The 14,005-nt window shown below is 46.0% G+C and overlaps 3 protein-coding genes across 3 annotated transcripts in view; 2 read left to right on the top strand and 1 right to left on the bottom strand.

Annotated features, from left to right (window-relative positions):
- PHALS_10811 (uncharacterized protein) overlaps nucleotides 1-248 on the top strand; it is a gene marked incomplete at both ends in the record, with an annotated part of 583 nt that extends 335 nt beyond the window's left edge. Inside the window, one exon of the mRNA XM_024726304.1 lies at nucleotides 219-248. Coding sequence (XP_024576994.1) covers nucleotides 219-248 — 30 coding nt within the window. The remainder of the gene's footprint in view (nucleotides 1-218) is intronic.
- Nucleotides 249-2,120: 1,872 nt separating this feature from the next.
- Nucleotides 2,121-3,536, bottom strand: PHALS_10812 (cdp-alcohol phosphatidyltransferase; the record flags this gene model as incomplete). The annotated part of the gene is made up of 4 exons (XM_024726305.1): nucleotides 2,121-2,402; nucleotides 2,477-3,148; nucleotides 3,205-3,382; nucleotides 3,487-3,536. The coding sequence occupies 4 exons, from the start codon at nucleotides 3,534-3,536 to the stop codon at nucleotides 2,121-2,123; spliced, it is 1,182 nt and encodes a 393-aa protein (XP_024576995.1).
- Nucleotides 3,537-7,862: 4,326 nt separating this feature from the next.
- PHALS_10813 (TPR repeat-containing protein) lies at nucleotides 7,863-9,981 on the top strand (the record flags this gene model as incomplete). Its single annotated transcript, XM_024726306.1, has 3 exons — nucleotides 7,863-8,906; nucleotides 8,969-9,669; nucleotides 9,732-9,981. 3 exons carry the CDS (start codon nucleotides 7,863-7,865, stop codon nucleotides 9,979-9,981), a joined length of 1,995 nt encoding a protein of 664 aa, XP_024576996.1.
- Nucleotides 9,982-14,005: the final 4,024 nt, after the last annotated feature.

Below are 14,005 nucleotides of genomic sequence, written 5' to 3' on the forward strand. Positions count from 1 at the left end.
TTTGCATCAAAACAATTTGCAGCATATATAGAGATGATAAGACAAAGACGCAAAACAACATAGTTAGTCTTTGCATCAAAACAATTTGCTAGGTGCACTTGTCGTCACTCTGCAGTCAATTCTCTAGAGCCATTGACAGCTACTGAGAAGCTCGATGTTCACGACAAATATACTAGCTAAAAGTTTCCGTAGTCAACAGCTCTTTATTTCTTACACAGATTGTGCTTCATGAGAATGGACCGAGTTAAATAGCACATTTTTGCGCAGATATATTTCTTTGCTAGGTGCACGTCCAGCATGCTTAAAGTGTCTTTGATGGTTGTCGCTTTGTCCAGATATTAAATGCGTGTGCATCAGTTGAGGCACGACATGAATGCGTCGGGCATACGAAATTGAAGTAATTTATTGACGTTTAGCGAGACCTTGGTCTTTATGTAAACAATGTCAAAGAATACAAACAGCTCAAACAGCTCAAACAGCTAAATGCTTGTACGAGACAACGTTTTATATAGTGATCAAAGTCGGTTCATACTTAAATAAATGATTGGTTGGTTTCATATTCGGAGTACACAATGTCTTCAAAATTAAATGAAAAGCAAAATTATGCAATCAGGCAGCAAGATTCATCCAAATTTGTATCGTTAGAAACGAAGCATCTCCTGCTCCACGTTTGTAAATTTATGGTCATCAATGGAGCTGCGATCTTAATGGTATTTCTATATCCAGTTATCACCTATCACGTGTGGTAGCCGTTTCCCTAGGACATACAGCCGTATCTCCGTTGATGAACCTGAAAATATTCAAATTTTCCAATATCCTCTACACAAGGATAGAGCTTATTTGCCCGACAACTTATAAAGCTTGCTCCAAAAGCACTTCAACCCTTAGTTCTCGTTTATACTGTCAAAGTTTATTTGTTTCCATGCACGAAGTGGTCATTTAGTGACATGACCGATGCCCTCTTTTCGATCGATTATGTGCCCGAGTGCTACAAATCAAAAAATGCATCAAACCTTCTTTTCTCTTAATGTGAACTACCAACGTATTCAAATAGGGCTCACAGCCTTTATGGTGGCACTTCATACCAGGCAAGTGATCAATGTCGTGAGAATCTAAATGACATATTTTGCGGTCTTGTTTGTATTTTAGAAGCACTATGCATAGTGGGATCCAAAGTTCCATGAAAATACGGTTAAACTTGCTACATTTTCGAAATTGGCCAAATCTTACTAGCTTTGAGTTCTTCAAGTATGTTGATTTTCCAAGCACCTCCAGTAAACTGCGGGTGTTCGTCCTTTTCGCAAAAAGCAGGACATGACTCAACTGCGCTATCGGATCAGAGCTTAAGTAACGATAAATTCATATTTGCCTCTTTCTAAGTCGAAGAGCGGCTTTGAATTTAGGCGACCCGGGTTCATTATTTACATATTCGGTGGGACCGAATAGCTTCCAATACACTCTTTTGATAGCAATAGCAGTACTGCCATATAAACTCGTCAGTGCGTACATTCTGCTATGACGATTGCATTTGAAGTTGATCGCACCCTTGTTAAGTTGATCGCACCCTTGTTAAGTTGATCGCACCCTTGTTAAGTTGATCGCACCCTTGATCGCACCCTTGTCATACGCGAGCAAGATATGCAATCCACCGCAAGCTTTCATCATGTGTTGAAAAAACCGTTCCATGATGTAATATAGCTAGACATTATCATGGATGCTCAAGTATTCTTAAGTAAGGCACCTTGCCACTACTTGTGCCCAAATCATGTGTATCATCTTGTTACAGCCATAGCAATACATCCTGCATTTTCCAAAGCACTAAGCTCAACCTCTTTATAAACATGGACTGGGTATTTTGATTCTCTGTACGGCTGTCTAGAAACACTATCATCTTGACATATTAAAAATTGGTGATTGAGGTTACGCACCCTACATACCCGTTCTGGATTCTTCCAGTTTTTAATTATGGGACGATAACCAGAATGTCAAACTTATGTTACCATAATTCTTATCAAATACGATTGCTTGGACGTTCATTACGTGCTGTCATATGTAATCTTATCACTCCACATCTACATTAAAGCTTGCTATCTCAGATCGCAGACTTAAGGCAAGACAATCTATTTCGTCTTCTCGGATTCCTTTGTGACCGGAGTAATCTTAAAAAGAAATATTTCGAGGAAATCGCATATATCTTTCACGACACTGAAGACAAAGTGCAGGTACACCGACACGATAAAGACAGCGTACATCGACGAAGCCACAATGGTCGGAATCAACGTTTTAGTAGTAACTCCTATAGCGGGTCCGTATGCATTAAAAATCATAAATCCAAATGGAATAATGACGCGCAGCTGAGGAGTGAATGGGATCTTGCACATGTGGCTGATGATCATTTGCGTCTATGTACAAACGGATACACAATCAGAATCACGCGAATTGATTACTTAGTGCATCCAAACCACAATAAACATACCGAGAAATACACATAGCCTATACCAATCGGAAATAAATACATCACCGGATTGTTAACATAATACTCTGCGTCAGGTCCGCAAATCCAAACCGATCCTAGAGCTAGAAGAGTGCCGATCGGAAGTAACTGGAAGATGGCAAGATCTTTTGAAATGTGCTTGTTGCCTAACTCGTTACGTGGTATCACGTCCGGAGCCGTTCGCAGCACATTCGAGATGTTACCGTAGGCCAAAAGAACATTGCTCGCGACTAGTGTACCAATAAGTACATCCGTCATGGTAAGGTGGAAGGACATTGTAAATGGAAGCTCTGCCGTCCAGAAGCTAGGGCCAAAAATTGCTGCAGAAAGGTGAACCGCAACCAGCGTCAGTTGTCCTTCTGTGACGCCAAAATAGCCATTACCGCAGCTCATAACACCCGTATGGTATTCTTCCCACTGCGCCAAGTAGAATGCAATGGACACGGACGATAGTGCAAGATACGGACGCAGGCCAGCACCAGCCTGACACGTGGCAGCTGCGCTCAGTACATTGAATATGGTGCACACGGCGTCACAGCCATGGTCGAAGAGCTGACCTAGCGGAGAGGAGGAGCTAGTGCGGCGTGCTTGCTTACCATCCAAGGCATCCATTGTCTGGTAGAAGAAAAGGCCTAACGCCGACATGACGTAGACCTGTAATACACCAATCAGCAAAAAAGTTTGTCGGATGGGAACAAAATGTGACGCACCCAAGTGGGGCAGACCTCAGAAAAATGTGGCGCATAGTACAGCTGCACTATCGTCGTGAGCATCATGACGCCGGCACCAATCATTGTAACAAGATTCGGAGCCATCCATATCGGGATAAATTGCACTGAGTACGTCCAGAAGTGATTTAGCAAATTGTCCAGGTAAGTGTACGTTCCCCTAAATTGAGCAGTAGCACAGCACGCCAGAGCAATCGGTTAATACTAGATCGTTGCGATTCACAAATTCCCTCCCATCCATATCGACATACAACAGAAACTCACGCCTTGTACTTGTAAGCAGCGATGCCCTGTAGCGCCTTCTCTCCCAGCATTACCTTAAACTGTTTTCGGTAAGAATATTGCTATAGGGTAAAATGCAAAAAGTGATATTTTTTAACACTTTCATACCATCGAGACACTCTAGACAGTCACTGTGTGAGGTTCTTCTTAATTAATACTTTGGTACAATTGTGCAAAATGCAATATTGTATTTTGCACAATTACAGCTATAATACTTTATTGTACAATCAAGTTGCACTTTTGTGTAATCGTTAATATCATTAATGATGGGTTTGAAGAGCTAGCCAAACAAAGTGTAGTGGTGCAGCTGGGCTGCCGTAGCTTAGCGCTCAAGTAAGCGTAATTTAGGTCGCCGGCCTTTCATTCTATACTTAGAACAAGTACGAGTTAGCGGATCGCAATCGCTTACTCCAAGAGTAATTATTGCCTCCTTACCCAAGGCTAATTAGCCTTTCTGTTTAAAATCCAAAACTGATTTTATTTTTTTTATACTAATTTAAAAGTTTAGATGTTCCTACATATAATAAATATATATAGTAAAATCTAAATACATGCATAACTATTGGCTACCTAGCCCCGTACCGTATTCTTGTTTGGGTGTGGTCACACCATGCACATCTCGTGTGACACACACCCTGTTACCAGGGTACGTGTAAACCCGTTACAAACGGGCTGCCATTGCTCTTTCACTTAGATGAAGCTAAGCTAAGGTCGATTACCTTACGTTATAACCAGTACGAGTGTAGCGGATCGCAATCCGTTTACTCCAAGAGTAAACACAACCTTAATTCAAGACAAATATACTCTTCCGTCAAAATTGTAAACTGTAATTCTTTGTTTTATTTGCGACAAAGCCTAGATGTCGGCGTCAACTGCGTCCATGACGCCACCGTCGACGACGGATGACTCCTCCAGACCCGGACGCTCATGGTGAGCGTCGAGACCTTCGAGGACACGAGGACAAGGATGAAGAAAATCTCCTGCTCATGGCGAGAAAGGCCGAGATGGCTATGGTGTCCGCCATGATCCAGACCGAGCAACAGCGCGTGGCGCTAGCTTTCTCCAAGCTCGGTGGTCGAGCGTGAGAATGGACACCGACGTGCGGCGCTCTGTCGATGCGGCGTTTCCCTCCTGGACGGAGCGAAAGCTGCAGCTGTTACCAGTGTTCTCGCCGCCTAACCAGGAATATCGCGTGCAATCGCTTTTCCTTACCACCCGACATGGCAAGAAGGAATTGGTGGAGTTTGTTTAAGAGTTGCGTACTCTCATTGCCAGTGTGGCAGCTGATCATCTTCCCAAAGCGGTCACAGTGACAGTCTTTATGGAGGGCCTCCCCACTGACGTGGCCATGGAAGTTTTCTGTGTGCATCCGTCTTCTTTTGCAGAAGCGGTTAATGTGGCATCAAATGCCATATTCAACTTTCGTCGCGGCTTGGTTGAAATGCACACTCTAGCAGCTTGTCGAGCTGGCCTAAGCCGATGGAACTCAGCTATGCTGAGGACGAGAAGGCAGAGCTCCGAGCTGCCGAGCAGCTTTTAAACACACGACGGTGTTTTGTCTGTGGAGATACCCGTCACCATCGGGTTGGTTTATTCCTGCGCAGGGTGCGTCAAGGTTTAGCGAACCGACATCCCGCTTCTTACCAGTCTTTTGGTCTGTCGCGGGGAAACGACAACACTCGGTAGGCACGGAGCGCCCGATCGGGGAAGAACTGGGTGCCTTTGAGCCTCAAAGAGGTAGAGGACAACAGGGCCCAGCCCCGAAGAGCTCCGAGCTCTTGAGCACGGAACGTGTATGCAAGCCGGGCTTGCTGGTCGTAAAAGCGACCGTGAATAGCTTTGAGAAACCATGGAAGATCCTGATTGACTCTGGGGCGTCGGGCAATCATGCTCGACGCTCCGAGATGGAAAGAAGAGCTGTATGTTAAGGTGCTGAAAGCACGGCTGAGTGACATCGTCACTGTTCGCTTAGCGACGGGGACTTGTCACGGCGCCGAGGGTCCCTGTGGACCTCGGTATCAAGTTTCTTGACTTTGATAGCGTGGAGCACTGTATAGTCTTCGACTTGTATCCAGGGTATGACCTCATCCATGGTATAGCGTGGTTTGAACACCATGAGCCATGAATTAGATGCAGCGCGGAGGCCCTTCAAAAAGACTGTCGCTGTGACCGTCTTGGGAAGAGGATCAACTGCCATAGTGGCAATGAGAGTACGCAACTCTTGGACACACACCAATTCTTTCTTGCCATGTCGGTTGGTTAGGAAACGCGATCGCACGCGATATGCCTGGTTAGGCGGCGAGAACACTGGTTAACTGCAGCTTTCGCTCCGTCCAGGGGGGAATGTCGCCTCGACCAAAGCGACGCTCGTCAGTACCCATTCACGTGCTCGACCACCGAGCTTGGAGATAGCTACACCACGCGCTGTTGCTCGGTCTGGAGCTTAACGGACATTATAGCCATCTCGACGCCTCTCATCATGAGTAGGAGGCTCTCTCCATCCTTGTCCTCGAAGGTCTCAACACTCCCATGAGTGACCTGTGTCGGGAGGAGTCATCCGTCGTTGACGGTGGCGTCATGGACGCTGTCGACGCTGACACCTTCTGCTCTAGGTGCTCTAGCAGAGCATTTTCATTGCTCTAAAACGCCTCTTGGCGCGCGCTCATTGCTTCATGTCCGTGCGAAGCGATGTGTTGTACGCCCTTAGGGTCAAGCAGAGACATCAGCTTTTTAATCCCGTCCTGCATTCCCTTGGGAATATTGGAGACCTGCTCGATCCTCCCAAAGGGTCAGTCGTAACGACTCACGTGTAGATTGACTACTAGTGCCACAAAGTGCAGCGAACTGCCGTAGCTCTTTCCATTAGAGGATGCTTGATTAAGGTCGGTGACCTCCGTTCTAAACTCAGAACCAGTACGAGTGTAGCGGATCGCAATCCGCTTACCCCTAGAGTAGTCACAACCTTAACCCAAGGCGAATTAACTCTTTCGTTCAAAAATCTAAATTGTAAATTCTCGATTTTATTTGCGGTGAAGCCGCCTACATCTAAATTTATAGTTTGTCCCGCCAACAAAGTAAAATCTAATTAAATGTATAAGTACTGGCTATTCCAGCCACGTAATGACTTCTTGTTTAAGAGTAGCCACATCATTGTGTTGCAAGGCCATATTATGTAATTCACACCATCTTGTGTGACCCACACCCTTCAACCCAGGGCACGTGAAACCCCGTCACAAGTATGCTCTGAGGAGCAGGCACGGTAAAGTGCAAAGAATGGAGTCTGACTCCAAGCGTACGTTTGGTCGTCGATCGGTCAGTTTTGCGTAATATCTTCATACAATGCGCAGTCTTCAGACGTAACGCAATGACCGATTCGGGATACAAGAATTGTGAGCTCCACAGTTTAGTGAGTACTTAGCACTGTAGTTTTGTGTAGTTAAACCCTTATTCATTTGGTACGATTGTATCTATCAATACTTTCCAATTGTACGATCGTTTGTATATTTGAATATGTTCAAAAGTCTCGCAGTATTGATGCCTATGAAGATGATGGGAATCCATTAACTGCAAGTCTCATGTCAAACATTAAAGTAGGTTTTCCGGCGAGAAATTAAAACGTAAAACTCAGTATAGTTTTTATAGTGTTGATTCTTTGTGTATGTACACTTAAAAATAGCTGAGGAATAAATCACATTAGAAGTCTCTCGGTTCCGAATCTGTTTGAAGCGCGAGAACCCAATCCCAATCTATCTGTGATCGTCAATACGGAATCTTTTTGTCAATGCTTCATCCGTACAAGCGCACAGCAACCCTTAAAATCGCAACCAGACCTATTACTGTGCTGTATAAAATTCTTCCAAAGACCATTTAGTATGGGTTGTCTAAATAATGTTTCTGCCGAACAAAATGTATTTCCTATTTTTCTTTATGCTCTTTTTGCCAGCTCTATCAATAAAATAATTTCTCAATATTCGTGAACACTACACTTTCAACAAAATATCAGCCAGAGTCTATCGTTGGGAACATCTCGTTTCCTGCAGATACAAGTTTGCGAATATTTGATAGAGCATAAATTGGGTGTCGCTGTATCGTGCTTTTGGCCTGTTGGTTTTCCTTTCCCCCGTAGTCGCGGTCTATTGTGCAGGCGAAGCACGATTGCAGCCAACTTCATTTTTTGCCGGTGTCCCTCGTATCTGACCTTTTCTGATGCGTAAGTCATTGCCGTACGAACCTCAAACACGATTTTTCTAGGCAAAATTGTATAAAATATGCGATGCAGAAGAGCAAACATTTAGCTATGCCAAATTGAAGGTTTAATTTCCGATAAAATTGTGTAATAAGAACAAACAGATTACAAAATGGACGTTCTTGGTAAAATCGTACAAGGCACTGGGTGCGCTGTAGATGGCACCGTAGCAGCGCAGAATCCTCTATCGCGTGCACTAGATAACTTCGTGCAATCACATGTGCGTAATGTCCCTAGACCCGGGTCCGTGCCGTCATATGGCATGCGCAGTGAGTTGCAAATGCAAATGCAGCGTTCCAACGTGCAAAAAGCTGATGAACAATTTTTGTCGGCCTTTGAGCATGAGGCTGCCAGTCGCTCACGCATAGAGGCCGCTTATTGCTCAGGTGAGATGAAGCAGCAATTTACTTCCTCCCAGCAAGTTTCCATGGAAAAAGCTTTTCAGGAAGCTCAGCGCACGCAATTTCAACAAAAATCGCAACTTATAATGGGCATTCATACGCCGCACTCACGTACCATGCAGCATGAAGCATGGGTTACAGATTTTCACTCTTACAATCTTCACAAAGCCTGGCAGAGTGCTGACAAGAGCAATCGTGAAATTGTGGGGATACAAGGCTATGCACCAAGGCCTGTGCTGCGACAGTCCTTGATCCCCACTGATCACAATGAAACTGAGCAGATGGGAATTTCTTCAGAGCAGAAAATGCAGGAGACAATGAAAAAATTGGAAGCGCAACAGGCGTCTGGCCATATGGCACGCATTATGAGCCAAAATTTGGATCCTAAGTTTCAAAACAGTCAATTTCTTAAATTTATGAATCAGGTGAGCACGGGCGAGGTGCAAATTGACGAGGAAAAAAATGAAGTCATTAGTGGCGAGCTTAAAATGGAGGGGGCACTGGAAAGAGCGTGGGCAGACACATCGGGTGTGCATTCAGATCGAGATCTTTTCTTTGATAGTTGGAAACAATCTAGTAATGCATCGACGGCGGTCATGGAGAAAGCTTTTGCAGACGCTCACGCGCAGCCGCTTGAAGAAGAAGTTCATGCACTGGGCGCTGCTTCTACCGTGAACTTGAGTCAGGCATGGGGGGATTCCATATCAAAGGAAGAAACAATGTTGAACAGCGCGTGGGGTGAAAGTGACAAACTAGTACGTGAGCTGTTGTTGCAAGGCTACATAAAAGTTATGGTGATTATTGTTCTATAACACAGGAGGCGATCTGGAATAAGGCAATGACTGAAGCGCAGATAACGGATCCATTCGAAGATGCGTGGGATAATTCTACTCATCATAACTATACATACAAGGCCGAAAATCCATATATGGACCTGTCTGAAAATTTTCAAAAGGGGGTCGAATTTTTCAATTCAGGCTATTTGAATGACGCAATCTTTGCATTTGAAGCCGAGGTGCAGCAACATCCCGATAATAGCGAAGCTTGGAGAATGCTTGGCGAGTGCCACGCAGAAAACGATGAGGATAAGAGCGCCATAATTTGTCTAGAACGTGCGGTGGAGGAGGATCCTTACAATTTAAGTGCGCTTCTGGCTCTTGGAGTTAGCAATGTGAACGAATTAAATCCACAAGGTGCCTTGAGAACGCTGAAAGCCTGGGTGCAACACAACCCGAAATTTCATGGTCTGAAAATTCAGGTGGATGATTATAGCGACGGATCGTTGATGGACGAAGTGATGCAGCTCATGCTTCAGGCACGTGCTCACGACCATAGCGACTCAGATGTGCAAGTTGTCTTGGGTGTCTTGTACAATGTTTCTAAGGATTACGATGCAGCGGTTGATAGCTTCAAAGCTGCAACAAAATTGCAACCTAATGCGTATGCGCTGTGGAACAAGATTGGAGCAACGCTAGCGAATTCAGCTCGCTCGCTCGAGGCTATTCCTGCTTATCATCGGTAAGTCGCAGTAGTTTGTAATGTCGTAGCTATTCTTACCAAACACTTTGTATGGTGTATAGCGCATTAGAACTGAAGCCTCGCTATGCTCGTGGGTGGCTTAATTTGGGAATTAGTCACGCTAATTTGGGGGAATATGAAAAGGCTACGAAGTGCTACCTACAGGCGCTGTGCTTGAATACTCGCGCAGACCACATCTGGAGCTATTTAAGAATCTGTTTCACATGCATGGAACGATTCGATTTAGTAAAGATTGCTGATACCAAAGACATTGCCCATTTTCGTCAAGAATTTAAGCTCGTTGATCTGTGAAGGCGTCGCATCCAGCCTTGGCAGAAATTGCTTAAGAAAGCGACAAATAGCAAATTTTTTTGTGATAAAAGACTAAATAACTATTGCGACAAAACGAATACACGTTTTGCGCATTTAGTATCTATGGTTTATAATAAGACATTGTTTTGCTTTTATTGCTCAATGTTGTAAAGCGATGATCATTCGTTCGGCAAAGGACCTCAATGGTCTGGCTGGTTACTTGCGCACCTACCAGCATGAGTTCATTCACGTGAGGAATTGTCGCCATGGCATGGACTGACTCGCTTTCTCTGATTTGCGACGCGAAAACTTTACGACAAAAGTAAACACAGCAGTTAACGGAGTATATTTGTAGATAGTTCGCAACATGCGTTACAGAAATATAGTTGGAGCCAAACTAGCCAAGACAACATCAACGAACTTGCGGCTGGGTTTGTATAGAAGGTAGGAAGACCAAAGTTACGCTTAAAGAGGTAGTACAATTTTTTCTTTCTAATTTTCTTACAAATTCCTGGCAAGGCTCGCCTTGACAAGAAATCAAAGATTTTTATGGTTGGATCGAGCTACCTGGTCTTGGACTTCCGCGGATCAAGCTTCATTTGATCCGGTACGGAAAATCCTAGACGAGGCTTTGATCCAAGTGCTCCCGGATCAATTGAGGCCATCTCACGTCGTCAGTCACCAACGATGTAGTGACGCAATTTAATGATGTCGGCCGTGAACGCGTCGTGTGCTACTAGATGAAGTCATCATATCGCAAATACCCCATTGACGACAAAGGACAGCTCACAACGCGGTGAAATTCGATTACTTTTAGCGCGACATGTTTAGTGAGAAATTCTTCACGGTGTACACACATCAAGAATCTCTAAATGCAGTAATAAAGAGTCTCCAATTTTGCATGCGACCGAGCGCGGTTAATTGCTCGCCTGGACGGGCTCACCAACTCTGAAAATGCACAGGAGAGGCACAGCCTCTTGCAGAGGAATATTCTGTCCAAGATCCGTTAGCGGAATTTACTTCAAGTGCTGCCAACTGCAGTTGGAGGTCGTGCACTTTGCACAGAAGGAGCTTTGACGCAAAGAGTTCGCGTTAACAAAAGCACAGAGGTTGGGTTCGTGAGTTTATAAAAATGCGGAACCAATAGTCTTACAGAGACTAGATCTGTCATTTTGCTCTACTATTGCTAGAGCTCATACACTAGAAAAAAATCTATTTAAATGAATTTTATGTATGTACATTCTTCTAATTTCTTAATCACCTGGAGCTTGATGTGCGGCTTGGACCTCATGCGTGCCTCGGACTTCTCCGTTTTAGATTCAAAATCTACATGAATCCCTGCGCCGTAGCTCATTGATTAGAAGAAGCTTACTAAGGCCAACAACCTTACGTTCTATAATAGAAACAGTATGAGTGTACCGGATCGCGATCCGCTTCCTCCAAGAGTACCAAAAATCCTTAACCCAAGGCAAATGTACTCTTTCGATCAAAATCGAGAAATGCATTCATCTGTTTTATTCGCGGCAGAGCCATCTACATCTAAATCTATCGTTTTCTTAATCAACTAGTAAAGGTTAATCAATATGGTTAACTTCTGGCAGTCCCACCACGTAATGTCTTCTTGAAACGGTGTAGCCACACAATTGCGTGATTACACTGTCTTGTGAAATCCACAACTTTGTACGGTCACTCCATCTTGTGTGACCCACCTTCTCAATATAGGGCACGTGTAATTTCGTTACGCTCTCCTCCATCAAAATTGTGCATACCGACAATTCACATTAAACTGTCGCCTCGTACGAGGCTCGCGTGTCTAAGATATCTTTACGTCCCCCGGACCGTCTTCACGCATTCTCTGCTCAATACGTCCTGCGTCTATGATACAAAAAACACTCAGCTTGGCTGGTTTCGAGAGCACCCGCGGGCAGAGCCCTTCTTCGTCATCTGCACGCGGTGCAACTCCGGACAGTACGTCCACAACTTCATGAAAAGTACATCTCAAGCCCACGGCAACCGGGTGCCACACACCGCGCCCGCCACGGGCGACAGATTTTCTCGTCGAGGATTTGGAGGAAGTCGACTACCAGACGGATATTCCTTTCTTAGGTAGGGAAGACGAGGAGGAAGAGGTGCTCCAACGGCGTGACGTAAGCCCAGCTTGAACCTTGCGGACACCGTGTCCGTTTCTCGATCTCTCGATTTTCCGGGGGGAGTGGTATTATAACTAATCGTCTCGACGAGGCACAGGAGCAGCAGTTGGGGGCTGGTCGCAGGGCGGTTCTCATGCGCTCGTATCGTAATCCCTCGTGTGGAATACTTCCGATCGGCGGGTCATGCTACTGAAGCAAAAGAAGCAATCACTCGATCGTTAGGCGTCTACGTATTCGGGCCCCGGCCACAACACAAGCTGAGCTTGATCAGCGAAAATCTCTCCAAACTCGCTTTTGGTACCACAAGAACTCCCAATGGATAGGTACCGCGCTCGACTTCGCGCTTAAAGAGAAGGCGCTCTTATACCCGCATTGCGACCAATCCTGTGGTGCTTGCCCGTTGGGTGCAGCAGAACCGGAGACTATCCTCGCTGTCTAACTTACAACAGAGCCACAAGGAATTGGATGTGCGCGTAGAACGCCATCTTCAATTCAAGTTTGCCAAACTCAAAGCGCAACGCCGACTTCCTGCGTATTGTCGCCCTGTAACGTATGTAATTATCCATCACGCTCCCCGAGCTCTGTGGTTTCTCACACGGGTGAATTTACGACCACAGCAGCTCAGGGCCATAGCTTGAGTTCGGCACATGGTCCATCGGCTTCCCAAGCTACTGCCGAGAAGCGCGGTGCACACGACGACGCAAAGCGTCATGATCCTTCTGATCATAAGCGTCCACGACGTCTGAGCAGTCTTGCCGAAGTGGCACCTCAAACTCCCACGAGCTCTCGGGGTTTGGGTATCTTCGCCATTCACAAAATATCGGGTTAGACCCTGCCGACGACGCCGACCCATGAGGCATTCCACGTGGTAGTGGACGCAACCATTCTCATTGAGAAAAGTTGGCGGCGAGCGATGACGACTTGGGGGATCGCCGTCTGGTGACTCGCGATGCTCTTCGAGCATTGGACGACAAGCTCTGTCGTCATCGGCACTCTGCCGAGCATCTTGCGGAGGTCGCCTACCGCTGTACGGAGGACCTCAAGAGTCTGGAGCACTTTGTGCACCGACTACCTCATGTTGAGGATTATCATGCTCCGTCGGATCGGCTCCTAGCCGTCAAGCAGACGAATACGTCCCTTCGTGCGACTTTGGGGCGCTTTGCGCCGTTGGAAACGAGAATTGTTGCACTCCGCGCTCAGAACCAGTTACTAGTTCAGCTTCTGGGTGGCCGAGCGCCATTGGGCGTCGCTCTGGCGCCAACGCTTCGCGTTTACCTGCGCCGGATTTCGGTACTGGGGAGGCCAAGGCACTCGCTTAAGTCCTTTTGGTTCTTTGGAACCAGCCAGTCCACAGTGGCCTTGACCTTAGCTGGCTTCGCTCGAGCGCCACGCTTCCCAGTGAAGCGCCGAAAATGTACTTATCGGCATTAGCATACAGCTTACTCGTGCGCATGCACTCTAGCATCGCTCTCAAATAGACGATGTGATCTTCCTCATCAGTCCTACCGCTCCCCGCACGACTGTGGACGAAGATGTCGTCGAAGATTGTTTGTGCATAGGCTCGGTGGGGCCTGAACAATTGCATCACAAAACGATGAAATGTTGCTGGTGCATTTGACAGCCCTTGTGGCCCCAGGGAATGCCGCTCGAAGTACTCACCGAATATCACTCGCTCTCATGAGCAACTGGTAATAACCATCGATTAACTCGAGTGCGCCGTGCTTTGTACAGCCAGCCATATTGTCCTGGAGAGCATCCTTTCTAGGAATCGGCGTCTGTGCCGGAATGATAGCGGCGTTTAGCTTATTGTAAGCTCGAACGATACGCCACTTGCCGTTCGGCTTCCGGACACAAAACGTGGGTGTCGAATGGGG

The sequence above is a fragment of the Plasmopara halstedii genome (assembly GCF_900000015.1).
Source record: "Plasmopara halstedii genome assembly, contig: Scaffold_525, whole genome shotgun sequence".
NCBI lineage: Eukaryota > Oomycota > Peronosporomycetes > Peronosporales > Peronosporaceae > Plasmopara > Plasmopara halstedii.